The sequence below is a fragment of the Bos mutus genome, chromosome 26 (assembly GCF_027580195.1).
Source record: "Bos mutus isolate GX-2022 chromosome 26, NWIPB_WYAK_1.1, whole genome shotgun sequence".
NCBI lineage: Eukaryota > Metazoa > Chordata > Mammalia > Artiodactyla > Bovidae > Bos > Bos mutus.
Window position 1 is genome coordinate 14,349,517 of NC_091642.1, and position 26,173 is coordinate 14,375,689.

A 26,173-nucleotide genomic window follows, 5' to 3' on the forward strand; every position below is an offset into this window, starting at 1 on the left:
CATACAATCTCTTAGTTGTGGTCTGTGGGATCTAGTTCCCTGACTAGAGATCAAACCCCTGTGTCAGGAGTTCAGAGTCTTAGCCGCTGGACCACTGGGAAAGTTCCCTCCCTCTTCCACTTTTAAGGACCCTTATGATCATACTGGACACAACTGGATAATCCAGAATAATATCCCTCTCTTAAGGGAAGCTGAATAGCAACCTTAATTCCATCTGCAACATTAATTCCTTTTTGTTGTATGACATAGCATATGGAAGGGTCCTGGGGATTAGGATGTGGACCTCTTTGAGGGGGTCACTATTCTGCCCACCAAGGCACCACTGGTGGTTTTGAGCACTTGAGTGAAACAATCAGACTTATGCTTCAATGCAGTCACAGGGGCATCTGTGTTTGAACAGACATCAGGGTGGCCAGGGAAGAAAGAGAGAGGCCAGTGGAGAGTCTGCTCTGAAAATCCAGGCCCAATATGGTGCTTGAACCAGGATGTTGAATTGGTAAAATTTCAAATATATTTTGAAGATAGAACCAACAGGATTGATCAACAGACCAGAGGTAGATATATGCAAAAGAAAGGTGTCAAGGACAACACGAAGCTTTTGGCTTGAGTACCTGGAAGAACAGAGGCACCATTAATAGAGGGCTGCCCGAAGAACCAGTAGTGGTGAATATCAGCTTAGTTTTGCACAGTATTAATACGTGAAGCCATGTGGTGGAATCAGATCACCTAAGTAGTGAATCACTCACCTAGAGCCAAACATCCTGGAATGTGAAGTCAAGTGGGCCTTAGAAAGTATCACTACGAACAAAGCTAGAGGAGGTGATGGAATACCAGTTGAACTATTTCAAATCCTGAAAGATGACGCTGTGAAAGTGCCACACAACATGCCAGCAAATTTGGAAAACTCAGCAGTGGCCACAGGACTGGAAAAGGTCAGTTTTCATTCCAATCCCAAATAAAGGCGATGCCAAATAATGCTCAAACTACTGCACAATTGCACTCATCTCACACACTAGTAGAGTAATGCTTAAAATTCTCCAAGCCAGGCTTCAGGAATACGTGAACCGTGAACTTCCAGATGTTCAAGATGGTTTTAAAAAAGGCAGAGGAACCAGAGATCAAATTGCCAACATCCGCTGGATCATTGAAAAAGCAAGAGAGTTCCAGAAAAACATCTATTTCTGCTTTATTGACTACGCCAAAGCCTTTGGCTGTGTGGATCACAATAAACTGTGGAAAATTCTGAAAGAGATGGGAATACCAGACCACCTGACCTGCCTCTTGAGAAACCTATATGCAGGTCAGAAAGCAACAGTAGAACTGGACATGGAACAACAGAGTGGTTTCAAATAGGAAAAGGAGTACATCAAGGCTGTATATTGTCACCCTGCTTATTTGACTTATGCAGAGTACATCATGAGAAACACTGGGCTGGAGGAAGCACAAGCTGGAATCAAGATTTCCAGGAGAAATATCAATAATCTCAGATATGCAGATGACACCACCCTTATGGCAGAAAGTGAAAAAGAATTAAAGAGCTTCTTGATGAGGAGAAGAGAAAGAGGAGAGTGAAAAAATTAGCTTAAAGCTCAACATTCAGAAAATGAAGATCATGGCCTCTGGTCCCATCACTTCATGGCAAATAGATGGGGAAAGAGTGGAAACAGTGGCTGAGTTTATTTTGGGGGCTCCAAAATCACTCCAGATGGTGATTGCAGCAATGAAATTAAAAGACACTTACTCCTTGGAAGGAAAGTTATGACCAACCTAGACAGTATTCTTGCCTGGAGAATCCCAGGAATGGAGGAGCCTGGTGGGCTGCCATCTATGGGGTCGCACAGAGTCGGACACGACTGAAGCGACTTAGCAGCAGCAGTAGCAGACAGCATATTAAAAAGCAGAGACGTTACTTTGCCAACAAAGGTCCGTCTAGTTAAGGCTATGGTTTTTCCAGTAGTCATGTATGGATGTGAGAGTTGGACTGTAAAGAAAGCTGAGCGCCAAAGAATTGATGCTTTTGAACTGTGGTGTTGGAGAAGACTCCTGAGAGTCCCTTGGACTGCAAGGAGATCCAACCAGTCCATCCTAAAGGAGATCAGTCCTGGGTGTTCATTGGAAGGACTGATGTTGAAGCTGAAACTCCAATATTTTGGCCACCTGATGCGAAGAGCTGACTCATTTGAAAGGACTCTGATGCTGGGAAAGATTGAGGGCATGAGGAGAAGATGAGATGGTTGGATGGCATCACCGACTCGATGGACATGGGTTTGGGTGAACTCCAGGAGTTGGTGATGGACAGGGAGGCCTGGCGTGCTGCCGTTTGTGGGGTCTCAAAGAGTCGGACATGACTGAGAACTGAACTGACTGAAGGAGTGAATATAAAAACAAAAGAGGCGAATGTGCCCTGGGACCCCACTGTTACACTGATTCCCAACAGTAGATCTGGATTTGCCAGTAGATCTCAAGGGCTTACAAACTTCAAGCCTCTTGCAGCTGCAGCCTATCATTCTCCCCTACAGTTACCCTCCTCTGCTTTGCAGGGAAGTACAGCCAAGGGCAGTGTCTCTTCTCTCAGTTTAATGGGGCATTCTGATATCAGCGCTGCCTCTTTCCTAGCCTCTTCCTTCAAACAAGTAGTCTCAAAGTTTCAGAAAAATAGGGTAGCTCTCTCTCACCAAAAGTGGAGAGGATGACACATGAATATATTCATTCATTTAATAAATACCCGTTGAGCACTTACTACATTCCAAGCTCTACATTGAGGACTGGAAAACACTGTGGTTTATAAGACACATCGTACAAGTGATGACAAAAAGACGTGATGAACCTATATCAGGACTGAATCCCATGATTCAGTTGGCAAAAGAGTTGGACACAACTTAGCGACTAAACAATTAACAACAGAGACCTGAGAAATAGCTAGATAGCTTAAGGGATATATTTCTCTAAAGCAAAAGAGGTCCAGAGGTGGGATTGCAAGGTTGTATATAGCTTCAGTATCATCAGTGTTCTAAGATTCTTCTTTCTGTTTAACTATCTTCAGTGCATTCTAAACTTCTCTACGGTTTTCTCCATATCTTGTGATATTTGCATTATTTTGTATCATTTTTATAAATGGTTAGTAGGTTACTCACAGTCTCCATATTCACATGCTTTGGCTTTCTCATCTTATTTGTCCCCTCACCAAGAGGAATTCAGAATTAACAGCAGACGTGGTTCACGCCTCTATCTGGCTGGTGAGAATGCTGGTCTTATTTGTACCCCATCTTCCAGTATTCAACTGCCTTTCCCCTTGAAATGGATACTTCCCAGGAAGGCTAGTGGGGCAGATACATTTCAATGACATCATCTGAAACTCATTAAAAGGTCAGCAGGCTGGCTAAGTACTACTTCCTTCAAAAACATACTCAGAATCATAAATGTTGAGAGCTGGGGGTCAAGGGTTCTCAGACTTTTGAGTTTCTGTGAACTAGCATTAATATTTTTAAAAGGTTGCTGAATTTCTATTCTTCCAGAGAATGCCATTAAAAATAATAAGCTTCTAGGAACACAGTATCACCTCCCACAATGCACAGGACATCCCTCATAACAGAGAATTTTCCAGCTCCAAATGACAACAGTGCCAAGGTTCAGAAACCCTGGGCTCGCTGCCCTTAATAAAAGGCAAAAGAAGAAAAGCCCCCAACCCGGCAGACATTTGCACTGGCAGGCACTGTTGAAATGTGGGAGTGGGTTGGCCAGATGGGCTATGATGAGGTCAGCTAGACAGGGGGTGGCCTGGCTATCCCAGGCCTGGGCAGGGTGGAGGGACAGGGCCAACGCTTATGGACATCTTGATTTTTAAATGGGATAAGGCACATAAAATTTGTAACACTAAACCTGACACATGGGCTTTCCTGATGGCTCAGCAGTAAAGAAACTGCCTGTAATGCAGGAGATGCCGGTTCAATCCCTGGATTGGAAAGATTCCCTGGAGAAGGAAATGGCAACCCATTCCATCATTCTTGCCTGGCAAGTCCCATAAACAGAGGAGCCCGGCAGGCTACAGTCCATGGGGTGGCAAAGATTAGAATACGACTGAGCATGAGCATAAATGAATGAACTTTAGGGGACAAATTCTGCTGGGCACCTGATCAACCCTATATAACGGGTTGAGAAGACTGGAGGTTCTCAGAGGTAATCTGAGGAGTAAGGATGAGGTAGGAGGGCAGAACAGGGAAGAGCCTGCAAGATGGAGTCTGAGACTGAGACTCCCAGGAAAATCATCAACTTCTGTGTGGGGGAGGGAAGTGGGCGAAGAATATCTTAAGATGCATAATGCATTAACGCACAATTTGAAGTATCTCAGTAATGTGAAGATTACTCAGATAATCTTCCACCTCACCTCCAGCTTCTGTGATGTTTAGTACAATGTGAACGTGTTATTGGCTCAGTCCTGTCTGACTCTCTGCGACCCCATGGACTGTAGCTCACCAGGCTCTTCTGTCCATGAAACTTCCCAGGCAAGAATACTGGAGTGGGTTGACACTTCCTTCTCCAGGGGATCTTTCCTAATCAGGGATCAAACCCAGGTCCTCTGCATTGCAGGCAGATTCCTTACCCTCTGAGTCATCAGGGAAGACTTACTACAATGGTACAGGAGTATTACAAAGGTTTTTGGTGGATATTAAGGGTCTACATTTCCCATTTGAGTTGAAAGAGTGTAGAACTGAGACAGCAGCCCAGAAGCAGAGGCAGGAGCCAGAGGTGATCACAGGAAAATATCCCTGCAGGGTTCTGGGCTTCCACAGGATGTAGAATATGGTTTTGAGCCTAGTTCTCTCAGCAGGATTACATTTTCATAGTAAAGGAGCCATTCTGGTCTCATACTTGGGCATGCTGCTGCTGCTGCTGCTAAGTCGCTTCAGTCGTGTCCGACTCTGTAGGACCCCATAGATGGCAGCCCACCAGGCTCCTCCGTCCCTGGGATTCTCCAGGCAAGAACACTGGAGTGGGTTGCCATTTCCTTCTCCAATGCATGAAAATGAAAAGTGAAAGTGAAGCTGCTCACTCGTGTCAGACTCTTTGTGACCCCATGGATTGCAGCCTACTAGGCTCCTCCAAACATGGGATTTTCCAGGCAAGAGTACCAGAGTGGGTCACCATTGCCTTCTCCAACTTGGGCATGAGTAAGTAAGATGAGATCAGCTTGGTTCCAAAGTTCTATACCTGCTCCAGCTGGGTCAGAATTCTGTTTTCATTCTGGACTCACCCAGTCTCAGGACAGTCACTGGCTTGGGGATCTTCCAGGACTAGAGAGGAGACTTGCCCTGGCCCCTTAAGGCCATCCAGAACCAACTAGACTTTTAGGTATGGAGTATTCTGACCCTTAGTTCAGAAAACTAAGATCATGGCATCTGGTCCTATCACTTTATGACAAATAGATGGGGAAACAGTGGAAACGGTGACAGACTATTTTGGGGGCTCCAAAATCACTGCAGATGGTGACTGCAGCCATGAAATTAAAAGATGCTTGCTCCTTGGGAAGAAAAGCATGACCAACCTAGACAGCATATTAAAAAGCAGAGACATTACTTTGCTAACAAAGTCCATCTAGTCAAAGCTATGGTTTTTCCAGTAGTCATGTATGGATATGAGAGTTGGACTATAAAGAAAGTTGAGTACCGAAGAATTGATGCCTTTGAACTGTGGTGTTGGAGAAGACTCTTGAGAGTCCCTTGGACTGCAAGGAGATCCAACCAGTTCATCCTAAAGGAAATCAGTCCTGAATATTCATTGGAAGGACCGATCCTGAAGCTGAAACTCCAATACTTTGGCCACCTGATGCGAAGAACTTGACTCATTTGAAAAGACCCTGATGCTGGGAAAGATTGAAGGCAGGAGGAGAAGGGGACAACAGAGGATGAGATGGTTGGATGGCATCACAGATTCGATGGACATGAGTTTGAGTAAACTCCAGGAATTGGTGATGGGCAGGGAGGCCTGGCATGCTGCAGTCCATAGGGTCCCAAAGAGTCTGACAGGACTGAGTGACTGAACTGAACTTATCTGACCTGTGTGGGAGTAGGGGAAGATCTTTGTGCTGTCCCTGAGGTTGGAGCACAAAAGCATTTATGATGTAACCAGACTGCAGGGGGAGTAACATTGTTGCTGGGCAACCTGGCTTCCTTAACTCTATGGCTTTGGTCAAGGTGCTACCCTGTGCAAAATTTTTTGAAGTCTTTCCTCACCTCCCCCTTCCCCTTTCCCAACTCCCCCTTTCTGTGCCCCAGGGAACCAATCAACCCCCTTCCAACTCTAGCAATCTTGTTATCCTAGTGCAGAGTGGTGACTGAGGATTTAGGGTTTAGTTTTAGACAAACCAGGCTCCATTGTGTAACCCAGCAACTTCCTTTGCCTCTGCGCCAGCGTTTGCATTTGTAAAACGGACGGTGGCTAACTAAAACCGGTGGCTAACTAAAAGTGTCTCTTAAATGGACTAAATGTGGCAATACACCCAGGGGCTTAACGCACTCCAAGAGCTCGACGGTGACTATTCATCTTCCAATCATCGGGCAAGTTCATCTCACTCCTCATTTATTCCTTGTAGCGGTTCTTTTCTGTCCTTCTGGTTTAAATCTCAAATATCTATCTATGTAGTTAAGTTAGTTCGCATCTGACGCTTTTTTTTTTTTTTTTGTCTGTCCCTCCTTCCCAGGGCCCACCCTCTGCGGACGCAGAGCGTCTGTTGGTCAGACTGATGGCAGGTTACAGCAGTCTCCGAGGCAATAAAATCTTGTCCTCGGCTTGGAAAGTCTCCGAACCGCTAGCTCAGATCTGCGGCGCTGCCCTGCATGGAAAGCCGCCAGCCCATTCTCAGGGGCGCGAGTGGAAGAATCACACTGCAGCAGAGGTAACAGACAGGGACCGAGGCCAATGAAGGGGGATGGGCGCATTAGAAGATAAAGGGATGATCGGGATCAAGAACACGCCGCCACGCCCTCTCCGCCCGGCCTCTTCTCCTCCAGCCGGTAGCCCCGATTATCCTCCTAGATCGGGACAGCGACTTCCGAAGTGACAGCCACGTGGACTGCGGAGGACTAGAATGTTGCCGTGGGGGGCGGGGCTGGAAGGGCGCCCGAGAGGTGAAGAAGGACCCGCGTACGCATGCTCGGGCGCCGGCTGCCAGGCGACGCCGCCGGGAGCGAGTACGCTCCTGACGTCACGCGCCGTTCGTCCAATTAGCGGCGGTCGGAGGGAGGCGCCGTTCCGCCCCCTCCCGCCCCCCCGCCGCCGCCGCCGCCGCCGCCGCCGCCACCACGGCAGCCGCCTCCGGGAGTGTCTGAGGGAGCGTGAGGCCGCCGCAGACTCGGGCGCCGCATCGCGCGGTCCGGAGCCCCCGGACGAGGCCCAGTGTGCCGCTTGCTCCGACCCCCGCCGCCCGATGTCCTCAAGATGGAGGCAGCGGGGAGGGCGGCGTGAAGCAAGCGGCGCTGTGGGCGCTGGGGCAAGGGCCCGGGCGTCCCGGGCGGAGGCGGCGGCGGCGGCGGCGGGATGGGGCTGCTCCTCATGATCCTGGCGTCGGCCGTGCTGGGCTCCTTCCTCACGCTCCTCACTCAGTTCCTGCTGCTCTACCGCAAACAGCCTGAGCCGCCGCCGGACGAGGCCGCCCGCGCGGCCGACGGCTTCCGCTACATCAAGCCGGTGCCAGACCTGCCCCTGAGAGAGTACCTTTATGGCGGCGGCGGCGGGGCTGAGGAGCCCTCTGGCGGGCCCCCCGAGGGCGGCGCGACCCCGGCCCCCGAGACCCCCGCCCCGCCGACGCGGGAGACCTGCTACTTCCTTAACGCCATCATCCTGTTCTTGTTCCGGGAGCTGCGGGACACTGCACTGGCCCGCCGCTGGGTCACCAAGAAGATCAAGGTGGAGTTCGAGGAGCTGCTGCAGACCAAGACGGCTGGGCGCCTGCTGGAGGGGCTGAGCCTGCGGGACGTGTTCCTGGGCGAGACCGTGCCCTTCATCAAGACCATCCGGCTCCTCCGGCCCGTGGCGCCCTCGGCCACCGGGGAGCCCGACGGCCCCGAGGGGGAGGCGCTGCCGCCCGCCACCACCCCCGAGGAGCTGGCCTTCGAGGCGGAGGTGGAGTACAACGGGGGCTTCCACCTGGCCATCGACGTGGACTTGGTCTTTGGCAAGTCCGCCTACCTGTTCGTCAAGCTGTCACGGGTGGTGGGGAGGCTGCGCTTCGTCCTCACCCGCGTGCCCTTCACCCACTGGTTCTTCTCCTTCGTGGAGGACCCGCTGATCGACTTCGAGGTGCGCTCCCAGTTCGAAGGGCGGCCCCTGCCCCAGCTCACCTCCTTCATCGTCAACCAGCTCAAGAAGATCATCAAGCGCAAGCACACCCTCCCGAGTTACAAGATCAGGTGAGAGGAAGGTTGCGGGGGAAGGTCGCCCGGGCGCGAGGGCCCCCTGGCTGCTGGGACCCTGAGCCTGGCAGGACACTGCCTCCGTCGTTGGGTGGGAAGGGCAAAGACTTCTACTCTACACCCCCTGCTTTCCAGGGCTCTTCCCCACCCTGGACAAGGCCCTCGATTAAGTGCCCACATTCTTTGCTTCCGAAGGGCATTAATAAGGAGCTGGAAGCCTTTCCGTGTGCTCTTGGTCATCCACGGTGCTGTCAGCGCGGGTCGAAGCAGCATATTGAAAATGGAAGGGAAGTCCCGCCCTCCCCGGACGGCTCTGGGACTGTTGAGAAACTATTTCTCTAGGTGGTTGCTGCATTGAGGGCAGCTTTGCAGCATCGCGTTGGCCACATTGAGAAACTGTGCGTGGATACCAAGTACAGGCATGAGGAGTGTGCTGGGAGCCCAGAGCTCTTGTATTTTGCAACCGCAGGCCAGTTTTGCCGTGGTGCTTCACTTTACTTCTCACTTTTATGCATTGGAGAAGGAAATGGCAACCCACTCCAGTGTTCTTGCCTGGAGAATCCCAGGGATGGGGGAGCTTGATGGGCTGCCGTCTATGGGGTCGCACAGAGTCGGACACGACTGAAGCGATTTAGCAGCAGCAGTGGGATTACATGTCATTTGGCAACTTTGAAGGCAGAGGCAGCGTCTATCGGAAAGGAATACTTTTCCACTGCAAATTGGAAACGAGTTGGGAGCCTATACATCTTGTACTTCTCTGTACCTTTTGTGCTGATGTCGTCTGGGGTAAATTCTGTAGCACAACCCCAGGCTGCCCCCTGACCTTTAATCTCTACTTGGCTGTAGGCTTCTCCCACAGTACCTGAAATTGCCCAGCAGGTAGTATTTTAAGATGGGTAGTGATTTTGACTTTGTAAAGCCTACCTGTATTTGGCGGCTTGATTTTTGTGATTAATGTACAAGGGTTTGGGTTTTTATTTATTTATTTTTAATATCGTAGAAGTGGAAGGGGAAAAGAAGTTTTGTGGGGCTAGAGTCTTCACTTTGGTCTGGGAAGGCTTGTCCGTGTTGAAGGGTCATATATGGTTATTCTAAAACAGATACATTTTTAATTTTACTTAAAGTGTTCAACCGGAGAAGGCGATGGCACCCCACTCCAGTACTCTTGCCTGGAAAATCCCATGGATGGAGGAGCCCTATAGGCTGCAGTCCATGGGGTCCCTCAGAGTCCGACAGGACTGAGCGACTTCACTTTCACTTTTCACCTTCATGCATTGGAGAAGGAAATGGCAACCCATTCCAGTATTCTTGCCTGGAGAATCCCAGGGACGGGGAGCCTGGTGGGCTGCCATCTGGGGTCACACAGAGTCCGACACAACTGAAGCGACTTAGCATAGCAAAGTGTTTAACCCTTTTGGATTTTTTTCTTTGCCATAAAATTGTCAGTCTGGTATTTGCCTTACCTAGTTCCCTTTAGTGGAAGTTACATGTTTCTAGATCACTAATTTGCTACCACAGTTTAAAACATCAGTGACCCAGGTAATTCAGGAATGTTTTTTGTTTGGGACGGAGTTGACTTGTGTTATGTGGCAGGTTTGCCTTAGTAATTGTGTTTGTTTAGGCTAATAGCACAGTGACAGCTTAAAACCTACAGGTGGCAGAAATTTATAATGGAAAAATTTCCATAGATTTGCAGAAGATGGTGAACTGGTCACTGATTTCCTGTTCTGTGAAGTAGAACATACTTTATGAAACCTACTCTTTCAGCGCTGAAATATGTGACTAAATTCTCAATGAGTTGCAGTGTTTAAGCAGTGAGGTGTTTATAGCAGTGTGTGGCTGAGAAAGTCATGAGAGAAAGTTGTTACAGATTTTGATATGTTTTCACAACTTCAGTTCTTATATTTTCTAAGTGGCTTTAAGATGCCAAAAACTTGACTAAGCTATTACTAATATTTGGGAGTTATTTGCAGGATAGCCAGTGGTAATGGAGAAGGCAGTGGCACCCCACTCCAGTACTCTTGTCTGAAAACCCCATGGACAGAGGAGCCTGGTAGGCTGCAGTCCATGGGATCCCTAAGGATCTGACACGACTGAGCGACTTCACTTTCACTTTTCACTTTCATGCATTGGAGAAGGAAATGGCAACTCACTCCAGTGTTCTTGCCTGGAGAATCCCATGGATGGGGAGCCTGGTGGGCTGCCGTCTATGGGGTCACACAGAGTCCGACACGACTGAAGTGACTTAGCAGCAGCAATGGGATTACATGTCATTTTGAGTTGGTTGGTTGTTTTCAATGTCGACTTGAAATTCAGTTAAATCTGAAGGAAATTATGATTAGGAGTCATGGAGCCATTAAAAGGTTTATTTCCTTTGAAGGAACTTTAGCATCTGTGTAATGAATAGCATCATCATTTGAAATACAGTCAAATTGCTTTTATTTACTGTATCCAAAAGGATTTTTAGAAAACCTAAAAATCTTGGGTGTGTTTGGGTGTTATGATATTTCAACTTTTAAACCTTAAATGTTAAATGGTCACCTCCGGAAGTCTACACACTTGTGCTCTGTATTCCAAAGCATTTCAATAGTCAGTAAGTGCTGCACAGAATGTATCACTCAATTTGTAAATATTTACTATGTGTCTGCTATGTGCTTACCATTTTTCTGGGTACAGGGTTTCAGTACAGTCTCAACCCTAATGGAGGTTGGAGTTTAGTGAGGATTGAATTAGCTGTACTTAATAAGATTTAGCTAGAATGTCATTGATGGGTAACACTGAAGTAACTAGGAAGCTGATTTTAGTTTAGTAAAAGAGAATGATAGACGTATGAGGATGGGGAGTGCTGCTTCACAAAGTGTTTTTTTTTTTTTTTTACACATGCTCCCCATCCTGAACCCTCCTCCCTCCACACAAAGTGTTGAGTTCTCTTATCTGTGTGTAGCTGTTCTGCCAGGAATATTTTAAACTACTGATGTTGTGGAGCAAATTCAAGTTTCAGCAAAGAGAATAAATTAAAATACATTTAAGATGTGTCACAATTCTCATAATGAGAATTAAAATAGCTATGGTTTCTCCTTTTTTATAGATGGGGGAAGAGTGCTCAGAGTAGCTAAATAACTTGCTTAAAGTCACACAACTGTCAGATGGTGAAATCCAGCTCAGATAAAGCCAGACTGCCCTTTTTTCTTAAACTGTACTGTGTTGTCCTTAAGGGATTTTTAAAGTATGCCATCAAAATACTGTATGTGGGGGGTATCCTTCCAGATTAACTGAGAACTCTTTTAAGAGGCATATGACTGTACAGCTTTTTTTTCCCCCTTAAATTAGTTTTGCGAAAGATTCCTTTTAAATTTAAATCATAAGGTTAAATCTTTGGGTGCTGCCCTATTTAGCGTTTCATTTTTAATCCAGCAGATTTTGTTTCCAAATAGAAGGTCTTGCTAGTTTATCCTTTTTAGCTGTCTAATCTACTTAGTAGAGCTAAAGCAGTAAAGAAAACTGTTTTGAGTCTTAGGATCTTTTGGCACTTGAAATTATTATAAAGCAGAAATATCTTCACAGTTGGCCTTGTTGTCACTTATTCCCCCTCTTCGTTTGTTTTTCCATTTTCATGTTGCTAAAGTACAAGTGTAAAGTGGACCATCAGGGCTACCAGTTCTCATCAGGAGATGAGAGGGCAGCTCAAGTGGTTGGCTGCTTTCTAAGGACCTAGCTGATTGACACTTCATTTTACCCAGCTAACATAGTTGGTAAAAGTTGTAGTATTTTTTTAATGAGTATACATTTTTTTACATATTATTCTAATTTTATTAATATTCCAATGTCACTATCAGTGTTAATTTTTTTGATTTTTTTCTTAAAATAGTATTTCTTTAAAATAGTAAAGCCATCATTTTTAAAATTATTATTAACCAAAAATTAGTCTTCAAGAGGAAAAGATTACCATCAGTGTTCTTTTCTTTTTTTTTGTTCTCAAAAATTTTTTTTAAATTTAATTTCCTATTAGCAGAGAATTGTGGGTTACCAGTGCTCTTGACTACGTGGAGAACCCATCTTCAGCATGAAATCTGAGTAATAGTCCTGAGGAGTTTAGGGTTTGCAGGTCAGGTATTTGAGATTCTTACTGATGCTCCTTTTCCTGGGGTATCATTGCTGAGTCGTCAGCAGTGGTTGCATACTGAAAGGCCAGATCTGGTTCGTAGGTACTTTCAATTTGGCCTGCACTATAGATTTTTTGCTTCTTCATTGCCAACATTTAAAAATGGAAAACATTGCATGATTTGGATTTCTGACTTCTCTTAGGAAAATCTGGAAGGTCTTAAAGCACTAGGCTTGCATTTGTCCTAGCAATAATAAGACGGGAGAGATGGAGTCTAGTCACAGCTGCAGGAAGCTGGTACATAAGAGTGAGTCCCCACCCACTTGCTACATTTACTGATGACACTTGCCTGGCCTGGCATTATATACATTTGAAGTAGCTTACTAAATGAAGAACATTACTCTTGCTCTTCACTACAAGTGGGAAGAGAGTTAGTAACTGGGTAGTAGAGGGTGATCATTTTTATCCCTTTTTAAACATTATATCTTTGAAAAGCCTTTCACTGAACAACTTTATTTTGTAAAAGATATTATCATTATAATGTTGAATATTAAAAACATCATTCTATTGGAAATCTTTTAAAAATCCCTTGAAATGTTTTTCATTTCTCTGCAGTATAGTGATAGTAAATAGACAGTGGCTGCTTTTCCCTTGAGTTTGCTGGACTTTTGCTTTAGTGCAAAGTGTAGGTCATCAATTAACTATAAGTGTTTACTTCTCTGAGTTACAAATAAGGAGGCATCTACTTATTGACACTATTTGAATTTAATAAATGAGTATGGAACAAATATTGGAAAACTTCACTTTTCAAGTTCATGGAATGTCTTCTGAGCATTACTATTTTGTCAAAACTGTTTCATTCAATGTTCTGATATATATTTGTAGAAAATTTTCACATATTCTTAGTGACTAGAGATTGAGGATAGGTCTGTATTTAGTTCGATAGGATCTTTTAGCATAATTATCTGTATCTTCTCTAATATATGATTAATTTCAGAGAACTAAATTAGGCCTGGTCTGGAAAGCTTCATACTCTATAAAGTAGCTTCTAATTGTGTTATTTCTTCCTTGGTCTGAGTTGAGAAAGAAAAACATTTATTCTTAATGTTAATTATAACTTTTTAAAATTTTATTGAATACTGGAGGTAAAGATAGTTTCTAGTAATCAATGTCTTCTTAAAAATTTTCAAAGTGAATTCTCTGAAAGCTGACAAAATCATTTGTAAAGTTAAATGTATTGTACTGTGTTTATTCACTTACACTTTCATACTTTTCTTTCTGTATATGGACAGCTTTTAAAAGATACCTTGGCTTAGGCTGGAAAAACTTTAAAATAGCTACTAATCATTTTACTTAACTCATATTGGTAGGAAATAAAGCTCACCTTTGGTTCTTTGGGACAGTGAAGACAGACATTGGGATATCACTCTAGCTATTCTAGAGTAATAGCTAATTTTTTATTTGTTTTTTCTTGTACTTCTGCTCGGATGAGTATCTCTATATAAATGGAATTGTAAGATAACATTGTCTTAGATAAATAATTGTCATTTTTAAAATAGTCACTTATTTTTAGTAACTATTTCCTGAAGACTACCATACCAGGTGGAGAAGGAAATGGCAACCCACTCCAATATTTTTGCCTGGACAATTCCATGGACAGAGGAGCCTGGTGGGCTACAGACCATGGGGTCGCAAACAGTTGGACAATACTGAGTGACTAAAACACACACACACACCATACCTAGTGTTGTGTAAGAGTATGATGATAAAAATGGTTATAGCATAGTTCATGCTTTCAAGCTGGTTACTTTTCCTGGGAAAAACAAAAAACAGTTAAAGCTCATTATACTGGCATTTGTATGTATTTAAGACCTTCAGTTTTGTGAGAAATGAAGAGGAGCGATCAGTGTCTGCTAGGCGAACACTTGATTACTTTGTGCTGTATAATGTTTTATGACCTTGGAATACCTGAGTGTGTTCCAGTTTAGTGCTGGTTTTAACTTCTTGCAAGTTGAGTTTTCTTCAGCTATTTTGAATTATTATGATTTAGACATTTAAAACTCTTTAGATGGAAAATAGTATATTGAAAATTAAATCTTTGCTCTAAAAATTTGACTTACATATTGAAAAGAGAAGAAGAATAATGAGGAAGCTGTTAGAGTCTAATCAGTAGTGTAGAGATCTGTTGGCTTCTGAGAAAGCCCTACTGTGTTACTGGAAATAGCCAAGGCAGATCACTATAGAGCAGATTGCGTTGAAGGAGCATGCCTATCAAACAGTTCATATTGACTCATAAATATTGCTAGTCTATCGCATGATATAGAGGCACAGGTCATAAATCAGCTTGCTGACTATGTGCAAAGCGCTGTGTGTACTTCCACATACTTGCTGTCTTTCTTTTTTCATAGTTACAGGAGCTCTATAGGAAGTCGGTATCTCAGTTTTACAGAGACGTTGGAGACTGGAGACTTCCAGGGGGTTAGTGACTTTCTCAGAGTCCTTTTAAAAAGTCCTGGACTCCCAAAGCCATGCTGTGTTATTTCTATGGAGATAAATCAGTGGTTACGCTAAATATACCAGGAGTTTGCAAACAAATTGGTGCTAGACTCACAAATTAAGAATGGCTTTTACATTTTTTAACTTTACATTTTAAAGTTGTTCAAACAAAAAGAAGAATTTGCAACAGACCATATTCGCCCATGGATTCTAAAATATTTCCTTTCTGGTCCATTATTAAAAAAGGTTTGCTAATCCCTGGTCTAAACCCTGAAACAGAAAGCCCTGAAAAAAAAACCAACAAAACTGTCTTGATATGGGGAGGGAGGAGGGAGGAGGGTTCAGGATGGGGAACACATGTATACCTGTGGCGGATTCATTTCGATATTTGGCAAAACTAATACAATTATGTAAAGTTTAAAAATAAAAAAAAAAAAAAACTGTGCTTGAGTGTATACAAAAAAGGAACATGTGTGCATACACAATATGTTGAAAGGTACTTTTAAACCTTTTTTTGAGGGTCCTATCTTTTTGGAAAGCTAATGATAACTGTGGTACTTCACAGAAAAATGCATAAACAGTTTAATTTCATGGAATTTTTGGTCCCCTGGAAACCTGTCTAGCGTTCTTAACCCAGGTTGCATAGTAAACACAAAGGAATACAATTTTGTTCCCATAAATACAACTAAAATTAATCTTCTGAAATAATTATTAAGCACTTCATACTTTTGCTGGCCTTCTTGTATGGCTTCTATGGCTCACTGACCCAGCATTTTTTCCCTTCTCATTCTCCGTACCCTCCGAACATTGTCACCAAGAAACAAGTGCTGTTAAATCCCTTTGTTTCTTTCTAACATCATAGGACCTACCAACACTTTTGTCATGACCTCAGAGCACATCACACTTCGTTGGAAAGTTGTAAAGCGCCTACCTGGTCATTAGCAGAAGTTTTACAGAGTAGTTTCAAAATCTCTCTTGCCAAATTGCTGCTGCTGCTGCCAAGTCACTTCAGTGTGTCCGACTCTGTGCGACCCCATGGACTGCAGCCTACCAGGCTCCTCCATCCATGGGATTTTCCAGGCAAGAGTACTGGAGTGGGGTGCCATTGCCTTCTCCGTGCCAAATTGCTAGGACTCCAATAAAACCACATACTTACTGTATTTGTAGGGAAAAATGAGGTGTAAGTGTTAATTATTTACCTTCAAATGAGTAGAACTGCAGGTGTTACAGAGAAGCTGTCAGTACTGTGGAATTATTTCATTCTTTTGTTTGAGGCTACAGAGAAGTACTTCAGTTATCTATTCTAGTAAATAGAGCTTTGGATTACCATATACTTTAATTCAGCATTCTGCTGCTCAAAAGGACCTTGGACAAAAGGCTTTTATCTTCTCTTAGTCTCAGTTTCCATATTTGTAAAATGGAGATGAAGTAATATCTATCTAATTAGAGATAATAAATGTCATATATAATATCTACTGAATAAATATATCTTGCTTTAGTAACTAATTGAATGTACACATTTATTGATTATTCTACATTTGTCACATTTTGCTAGAGATGTCAGAAATTTGTTAGGTGATACTGTAAAAAAAATTTATCTTTTCAAATGAGTGATAAGATCATTGTAAAAAAAATACAAACAGGAAAATCTAACTGTTAGAGAAAATCACAGTGGAAAATCTCCTATAATATGTTTTCTTAAAACTGTTAAATTCAGGGACTATTCTTCCATAATTTTTTCTAAATGTATTCTAATTTGTTGTTCGGTCACTGAGTCATGTCAGACTTAGTGTGACCCTGTGGATTGCAGCACAGCAGGCTTCCCTGTCCTTTACTATCTTCCGGAGTTTGCTTCAATTCATGTCCATTGAGTTGGTGATGCTGTCTAACCATCTGATCCTCTGCCACCTTCTTCTTCTCCTGCATTTAATCTTTCCCAGCAGCAGGGTCTTTTCCAAGGAGTTGGCTCTTCACATCAGGTGGCCAGAGTATTGGAGCTTCCCTCTGTCCATGGGATCCTCCCAGCAAGAACACTAGAACAGGTTGCTATTTCCTCCTCCAGGGGATCTTACCTACCCAGGGAATCCAACCAGTGTCTCCTGCATTGGCAAATGGATATATCCCCTAGTGCCACCTGGGAAGCCCCTGTAATTTGTTACTAGTTTATAAAAACAGTTGGTATCCCACTGTTAGCATCTTGCTTTTTTTGTTTGTTTTACTCACTGTATCTTAGGTTTTTAAATGTACCTGCTTTATTTTCTTTTTAAAGGTGCTTGGAATTACAGTGATTGCAAGTACCACAAGTTAACCAATTTCTTGTTGATTTTTTCCTCCAGTTTTTCACTAATGTAAATAATGGTACCACAGACATTTCTCTATATATCTTTGAGTAGATACTAGTTTTTTTTTTTCTTGTGATTTGAAGGAGTATGTTATGAAGGAGAATTTTTTTGAAGGAGTATGTTTTTTTGTTTTGTTTTTCCCCCATTTTTTTTTGCCAGTGTTCAAGTGTTGTATTTAGGAGCATTAAGGAGTTGAAAATATACTCCTCTCCCTTTTAATTTCATTCCTCGATATACCCATTGTTAAGTTTGTGGTGTACACCCAGCTCTGCTCAATCACAGGTACATCAATACAACTCTTACGCTCAAACACACATATACAAGCCTCTTATATACTGAAGAGGTGCCTGTCTGTTCCTCTTTCCCTCCCTCTCCATGTCCCCATCCTTTTCTCCTTAATAAAAAAATGGGGAGTGTAATATAAATGTGACCATGAAAATTGGTTTGTAGGTGTAACACGAACATCCCTCCAGGCAGTATGTATAGGTCTAATTCACTGATTTATTCCACTCCTGGCCATACCTTATTTTCTATCTCTCTTATTTCCTCTGGCTCTGACCTTATATTCTATACCTCTTCCTCTTACTTAGTTTGTTTCAGCTTCCTGAGTGTTCTCACACTCCAATCTTGCACCCAAGGCCTTGGCTGGTTGTTCTCCAGGAATATTTTTCCCACAGATAGCCAAAGAGCTCACCCTGTCACTTTTCAGGTCCTTGCTTCCTTATCACCTTTTAGTTATCCTATATAAAAAAGTACATTAGTGTGTTACGTGTGGAATTATTTTTTTTGCACAGACTTTTTACTGATACATTGTGTGTGTGTTTCTGTGTGTGATATAGAAACTGCCCAAATCCTAAGCATATACTTAAATTCTCACAAAGTGAACTCAGCCTTGTAACTGAAGTGTTGGGATTTTGAATTTAGTCTGAAGAATACCTGTTCGTTGACTTTCTGTAAATGGAATGTATAGAATATATTAACTTTTTTTTTTAATGGTTGAAGGTTGTCATTATAAACACAGACTGATGATATGTAGTCCAATTCTGATTATAAAATCAGTACTGAAGAGGGATGCCTTCTCTCCCAACACACATACATGCACTCAAATGATGCTAATTGAGGTTTCCAAAAGTTCACAGTGCTGACTTCAAGGTCTGTCTGGCACTTTATGGACACCATCTCTCTTCCTCTGATTCTTACAAAGACAAAACATGAATCCATTTGCAACCTTCTCTAACACTCTAGAAACCTTGGTTTTTTATTTTCACGTTCTTTGGAAAGGTCAGTATTGATAAACTAGATTATCATCCTTCCCTTGGACTGATACAGAATAACAATAAAACTTATTTTCACATAATTACCAGTTTTCTTAAAACCAGCTGAATGCTTCAGAACATGTATTTTTTCTGTAATCAGCACATTGGGTCTTTATTTTATGCCCATGAATTCTTTATATATTGTAGGGGGAAAGGAGCTGATGATATGCTAGGTGAATTACAGAAATATCTGTGCTTTGATTTGCATAACTTTGATTAAAAAGCTGCACAATTTCCCCTTCCCCAGCATAATTAGTTTTTCTTGATATGTACTTAAAACAAACATGCTGATTAGCAAGCACAACAGTAAAGATGTTTTAGAAGAGTTTATTCTTTTGTATCTGGCTTTCCAGGTGGCTCAGCAGTAAAGAATCTGCCTGTAGTGCAGGAGACGCTGGGGAGACAGGTTTGATCCCGGTGGGGAAGATCCCCTGGAGTAGAACATGGCAACCCACTCCCAATATTCTTGCATGGAGAATCCCATGACAGAGGCCTGGTCTCAGAGAGTTGGACACAACTGAAGCGACTGAGCATGCATGCATTCTTTTGTATAAAGTACCTGTTACATTTCATTTGGTGAGGTATGTGCCTATTATTGAATAGGTGTTTGTTTAGAAATGGTGTTTCTGCTAGGATCGACTCCATATCCTCCTAGATAATCTGCAGTTATAAGTGACTATTGTTTTTAGCATTTTTTTTTTTTTTGAGGGGCTGTAAAATCTTCAGTAGCAATATGGGGAGATAGTATTTCTGTTTAGTAGCTGGCTATAAGAATCTCTGTTTTGAAAATGACTGTGTTCTTAGTACAGCTGTTTCATGCAGGCATCAGTATCTACTAAACAGAGTATCTGGTGGTGTGTGCTAACTCATTGTCCTCCTCACACAATAGCCTTTCATGCATGTAAGGTTATACTCATACTCATTACTAAGGACGGATGTGGTTGCTGACGGCACAGTCTCTCTACCTTAGTTGTTTGGTCAAGCAAGTAAATTATTCAAAGCTTTTAGTTCTGTGAAACTTGGTATAGCTGAAGTTAAGAGTCATTCTTCTATAGCTAATTTCATTGTATGATAATTATTTTTATAACACACTGAAATTTTTGTTTTGTTCTCACCATTATCAAGTACAATATTCTGTAAAATTCAGGAGATGGTATCTGGTCTATTTTAATATTTGGGAAGGTTATTAGTTCTCAATATTTAAGTTTGGATTTTAATCAGGACTAGAATTGCAGACTCTTAACATGGGAAGAATTTAAGTAAATGTTTGTAGCATAATATGATAGCTTTTGTTTACTCATTCTGAAATGGTAGATAGCACAGATTTAGTTCAGGTATTCTGAAATTCATGAAGTATGAGGAGACAAATCATGGCAACCTTAGTCTGCAGTAAAGCCCATGAATATAGTTTATCTAATTGAAAGGCCATTTTAGGGATCAATTGCTTACCTTTATTTTAAGCTTCATGAAAGCTTAGAATGTCAATGTAATTGGTCACAGGCCATGGTAAGAGACCTTCACGTTGTAGGTTGTGATGAACATAAAAAGATGGATTTATTTGACTGGTCAAGAGAATTGCTTTGGTTTCCTGAGCAACTCATCTTGATTGATACTTTATCTCTCTCATGCATAGGATATCAGTTAACACTGACTCACCTTTGAGTCACCAGCTATTGAGTTCTTTAGTGAGGGACTTGCAGCCTCTGTTATCACTCTTGTCAGCCTATATATAAAACCACTTCAGAAAATTTTGTAACATTAGACCTTGATTAGTCTGTGCAGAATTAGGAGTTTGGATAAAAGTGAACCTCTCATATTAGGTAGAGCATGTATGGATGAATGAGCAAGAGGGAAAGGTTTTTTGTAATATTATTTGTTATTCTTGTTTTTATTAGTTTCATTACCACTTAGAAGTACTTTTTTCTCCCCAGGAGTACAGAAATTAAAATCATTTCCCCAAGTATGAACTTTATCCACTTAGTGTGCCCCAAGGAATTCCATAAATAGAACAATTCTGTGTGGGTTTCCTTAAGAAACCCACGCAGTGTCATAATCAATTTAATATAAGCCTTTGTTTAAAAAGCTTAATGACACAGAAGTATAAAGGTGATACCTAAGGTAGGGAAGCATACTGGCTATTGTTAACTTGTTTCTTTGCACTTGCAAGTTTATATCCACACAAAGGACACAGTTTTTAAAAGGTCAGCTAGTAGAGTGACTGAACCACGGTCATGTGAAATCTGAAGTCCAAGGAAGACAAACACCTACCATCTTGAACATCATCCATGGTGAATGCCAAGTCCGGAGATGGGAGGCATTGTGGGAGGGAAGAAGTTTGCTGTCTGACATGTCTCTAGGAAACCAGCCTTCAAATAAATAAATAGAAAGTTTGACAGGAAATATTTCTAGTGCATCTCCCTATGCCAAATGCTTTATGTGAACTTTCTCATCTAATCCTTAGAGTAACCCTATAAGATAGGTTCTAATTATTATACTACGTTTACGGATGGAGAGACTGAGGCTCTCAAAGTTGAAATAGCTTGCCCAGGTCTCAAAGCTAGTAAGTGCCGAACCTGAAATTCAAAACTAAGTCTTAACTAAAATCTGTGTCCATACCACTGCTTTAAACTACCATGTAAAAAAGAAACTGAGACGTGAAGGACGCTAAGTGCTTTACATTATTTCTTGTAATCCTTGTAACAGCACTGTGAGATAGTTGTTATTATTGTCCTCCTTCTGATATGAGGAAACTGAGGCTTAAAGGCAAGAGTTGACTCAGGGTCATGTTGCTGCAAAGTGGCAGAACAGGATCCCAAGCCCAGCTGTCTGGCTCCAGAGTCTGCTCTTAACCACTCCTCGGGACTACCTGCTATAGATGTTTCCTCTCTTCAGGCAACTCCCTGTTTAGCTGGGAGCAGTGGGAGGTGTGGGAGAACCACAGACAGACAGACATGTAAACGGGGTGATTAGTGACATAACAGAAATGTGTGTCAAGTGCTTTTAGAGTATAGTTGAGGAAGCTGTGACCAGATGGTGGGGGTGGGGAGGGGGCTGCTGGTTAGAGAGGAGGTGACTTTGAAGGAGAACTTGAATAGTGTAAATTAGGAACTTACCATCTGGGGCCAGTTACAAGATCAGAGTGATTAGCAGGCAGACAAGTCTCTCAGGAGAAATAATACGGCTGTGCTAACCTTGCTGAGCGGAGGAGCCTGGTGTATGAGTTTTCTTTTTAGTGTAATATCAGATAAATTGTCTACATAAAATAGAAGATTTGAAATTTAGGTCCATAGTTTACCAATATAGAAAATAAAGAGTGTTTCGAACTACTTGTACTTTGTTTTCTTTCTCATTACATACGGTTTTGTATGTGTACCGTACTTTGCATAATAATGGGCACCATACAAGTTATGACTAATAGAGGTTTGTGATGATATTTAAATGCACCAGGAGAACTCTTTCTTTAAATGACTACTGAGGTGCCTCTGAAGAACAATGAATGGAGACACATTTTGAAACGATCACCACTGATTTATCTAGTTTATATATTTGGTCTAGGAGATTTGGGAGCACATTTATGTTTGCTAGTTCTTAATGTGAGAAAGTCAAGACTGTCAGACTAAAAGGCAAAAACCACAAGAACTCCCAGTGGCCTGCTCATATCTGCTTGTTCTACTGCTCATTAGGCAGGATGTAGTGCTGTTTATGTTCGTGAGCCTGAGATAAGACTAGTCTCTGAGAGCCTGACTGTGATTGGTCTCTCCATTCTTGAACACAGTAAACCTTTGTTGAAGGGATATGACATTTAAGCTGATTGTTGAAGGATGGTGTGGCTTTAGACCTAGGGAGAAGAGATGGAAGTTTAGTGTGGGTAGAAGAAATAGCAAAGGAACAGAATCAGGACACTGTGTACTATCTTTAGGGACATTAAGAAAGCCAGTTTGATGAGACTCAAGCACAGAGAAGGGAGAAAACTAGCATTGGTATACCTGTTACCTGCTGAGAACTCTGTGAGGTGCTTGACATGTGTGAACGCTCTAATTAATAGTCCTGTGAAGTTGCTTTTTAAAGAAAATAAAGGACAAAGCCTCTTGTTTTTGGTTCAGAAAATAGTCTTTTTTAAGAGGAAACATAATTTTAGAAGTCACAAAATTCTGAGTAATCATTGATAACCTGAACCAAGCTAGTGGGGAACGCAGAAGAATAGTAGAAGAGACAGTTTAGCAGTATGAAATTGGGGGAGCGGAGGTGGAACTGGTTGGTTGTGAGGAGGAGGTACAAGTTAACTTCAGATTTATAAGAGTTCATGAAATCAATGATGCCAGTAAGAGAAAACAGGAAAGGAGGAGCAAGTTCGAAGCAAAGGTATTCCATTTACTTTTAAGCATAAATATATGGAATTCATAGATGCAGTGAGAGCAAATGATGTTGCTAAGGAAAGTATAGAAAAGAAAGGAAAGAAAAAGAGAATCCAAGTTGTTTTAGTATATAGAATAAACTTCTAATTCTCCATTATGGGAAATTTCAAGCTTACTCAAAAGTTAAAAGAAAGAGTTTGATAAACCCCATTATCTGTAGCCAGACAGTCATGAACTTGTAGTCACTTTTGATCATCTGTATCTTCCCATGCTCCCCTCCTTTGATTATTTTGAAACAAATATCTAGGAACTGGGACTATAATCTGTGTTTGTATGACTCTAAATCATGTTTACACAACACCTTGCCTCCTTGACAAGGCCTCATCCAACCTCTACATGAATATTTTGAGAAATAGGAGGCAAGCAATGTCTCGAGACAGTTATGCCTTTTTTATTGTTATTATTATCTCTTAATTGGTAAAAAGTTTTCCCTTTTATTGAGTTGAAAACTCTAGCTGATTTATTATTATGGCAAGGATGCAAGAACCCTTGGTGAAGTCCAAAGTAGATTTAGGCCTGAGAATATTTTTATATTGGGTTTGTAGTAAAGCCTCTTCTTTAAAGATCACAGTGTTTGCAAACAGTTTTACTGCTGCCATGTGATGGAGATGTCACCAGCTGGCATTCAGGGTGCTTATAGAACAGTCTTGAAACATCTTAGAGCAAAAACATATTTTAGATGTTAAAAAAGATTCTCTCAGATCCACATATGAGAAGAAGGCTTGGCATTTTTGTAAGTGTAAAATTTTAAATATGTATTTTTAAAATGTTATCAAAGTAACATATTTTTAAATTAAACATGGTTTTTCTTTTAAACTTTTACTGCAGTATAACTCACTGCTTAAAACGCATACTAACTGTAAAAGTTCAGTTCAGTGAATTTTTACAAAATGAACAAAACAGCATTCAGAACAAGGAATAGAATATTACCAGCAATCAGGAAGTCCTTCATGTGCTACCTTCCCTACATTCAGAACAAGGAATAGAATATTACCAGCAATCAGGAAGTCCTTCATGTGCTACCTTCCCTACTCTGCTTAGGAGTAACCACTGTCCTGCCGTCTACCACCATTGCATTTTGGTGGTGGGGGGGGTGGTGCCTGTTTTTTAACTTGTATAAATTGAGCCATAGTGTTTACACTCATTGTTTTTCTGGTTCTTTGACTCAACAGTACATTTGTGAGATTGTTTCCATGTTATGGTGTATATAGTTTGTTCATTATATTTGCTGTGGTGTCTTCCACATGTACCTCGATTTATCCCTTCTACTGTTGATAGACAGTTGGATATTGCTGTTCTGAGTATTCTTATACATGTTTCTGGTGAACATTATGCACATTTCTGTTGGGTATCTAGGATTGCTGAGTCGTAGGTAAGCGCCTATGCTGCTGTAGTAGACATAGCCACACACTTTTGCAGTAGTTATAATAGCACACTCGCAGTTTCACATCCTTTTCAGCATTTGATATCGTCTGTCTTTTCACTTGGAGAACCTGTCTGCCAGTGTAGGAGACTTAAAGACACGGGTTTGATTCCTGGGTCGGGAAGATCCCCCGGAGTGGGGCCTGGCAACCCACTCTAGTATTCTTGCCTGGAAAATTCCATGGACAGAGGAGCCTGGCGGGCTACAGTCCATAGCGTTGCAAAGAGTTGGACACGACTGAAGCGACTTACCATGCATGCACGCATGTCTTTTTATTTGAGTTAATGTACATAATTTTAAAATCAAACATAATAGAAGGACTGATAATTAAAACAAATGATTACTTCCCTAAACCCTCTACTTTCCTCCCGTAAGTCACAGTCTTCAGTACCGTTTATATGTACTATTTCTGTTTTTAGCAACTTTTAAGAGGCAGTGATAAATAGCATAGATTTTGAAGCCACACTGCTTAGATTCTCTTCTTGGCTTTACCACTTACTAATTGTGTAACCTTGAGCAAGTTTTTAACCTCTCTGTGTCTAGTTTCTTCATCTACAAAATGGGGATTAATTATAGTATCTGTCTTACAAAATTGCAAGAATTAATAAATGACTTATGTAGTAAGTACTCAGTAAACGTTAGCTGTGACAGTAAATGTTAGCTAATTAATTATGACATTGCCTATATTGTTCAACAAAGTCATACAGTCAGTTGTCTTGCTTCAACATCTTTAAATATTTTCTGTTGATTGACTTCCTTCTAAGATAGATGAAGATTTAGCTAAATGATACCTTCTCACCTTCCTTTTGGAGAAGGAAATGGCAACCCACCCCAGTATTCTTGCCTGGAGAATCCCGTGGACAGAGGAGCCTGGTGGGCTGCTGTCCATGGGGTCACACAGAGTCAGACACAACTGAAGCGACTTAGCAGCAGCAGCAGCAGCATTCATTGGAGAAGGAAATGGTAACCCACTCCAGTATTCTTGCCTGGAGAATCCCAGGGACAGGGAAGCCTAGTGGGCTGCCCTCTATGGGGTCGCACAGAGGCGGACACGACTGAAGCGACTTAGCAGCAGCAGCACGTTCCTTTCTGTCTTTCCCAATCCAGTTATGTCACTGTTTTCAGTTCATTCACTGAACTGCATCCTTCTTTATATATAATAACTATTATGTTCTATGCAGACTTAAATCTTGCTTGATTGACATATATATACCTTACTGTTAGGTCTGTACAATTTTTTTTATTGCAGAACTGCCAAATATGCTGGTTTATGCTTCCTTTTCTGTACTACAATTTAAAAATCTTTGAGCTTTTCAAATCAGTTCCTAGAGTCAAGTTTGAATTCTTTTTTATCCTCTTACCAAATTGTCTTAACCAAATCTTCAAGATTTAATTGAAAAATGAATCTCTTCCTTATTTCTTCTTTCATTCCCTATTTTCTGGAGAGTTCCTTCTTGGAGTTTTCATCATCTTCCCCAAACTGGACTTGTCCCTTGGTTTGCCACAGTCCTGTCATCTGGGTTTAGGACATCATTGCCTTCTTGACTTGGATCCCCTGTTTCCTGGATTACTTTCTTCTTTCTTGCTTTAGACCCTCATTTTGTTGGTATGTATTTCATGTGACTTTTTAATAAAGGATGCAGTCTCCAGCAAGGCTCTTTGTTCTCTCTG

General features: G+C 42.0%; 1 protein-coding gene across 1 annotated transcript in view; it reads left to right on the plus strand.

Moving 5' to 3' along the window:
• Positions 1 to 7,274: 7,274 nt before the first annotated feature.
• Positions 7,275 to 26,173, plus strand: part of PDZD8 (PDZ domain containing 8) — an 85,686-nt gene continuing 66,787 nt past the window's right edge. The window contains exon 1 of the mRNA XM_005899392.3: positions 7,275 to 8,405. Within this exon, the coding sequence (XP_005899454.2) occupies positions 7,534 to 8,405 (872 nt within the window). The 5' untranslated portion in view covers positions 7,275 to 7,533. The remainder of the gene's footprint in view (positions 8,406 to 26,173) is intronic.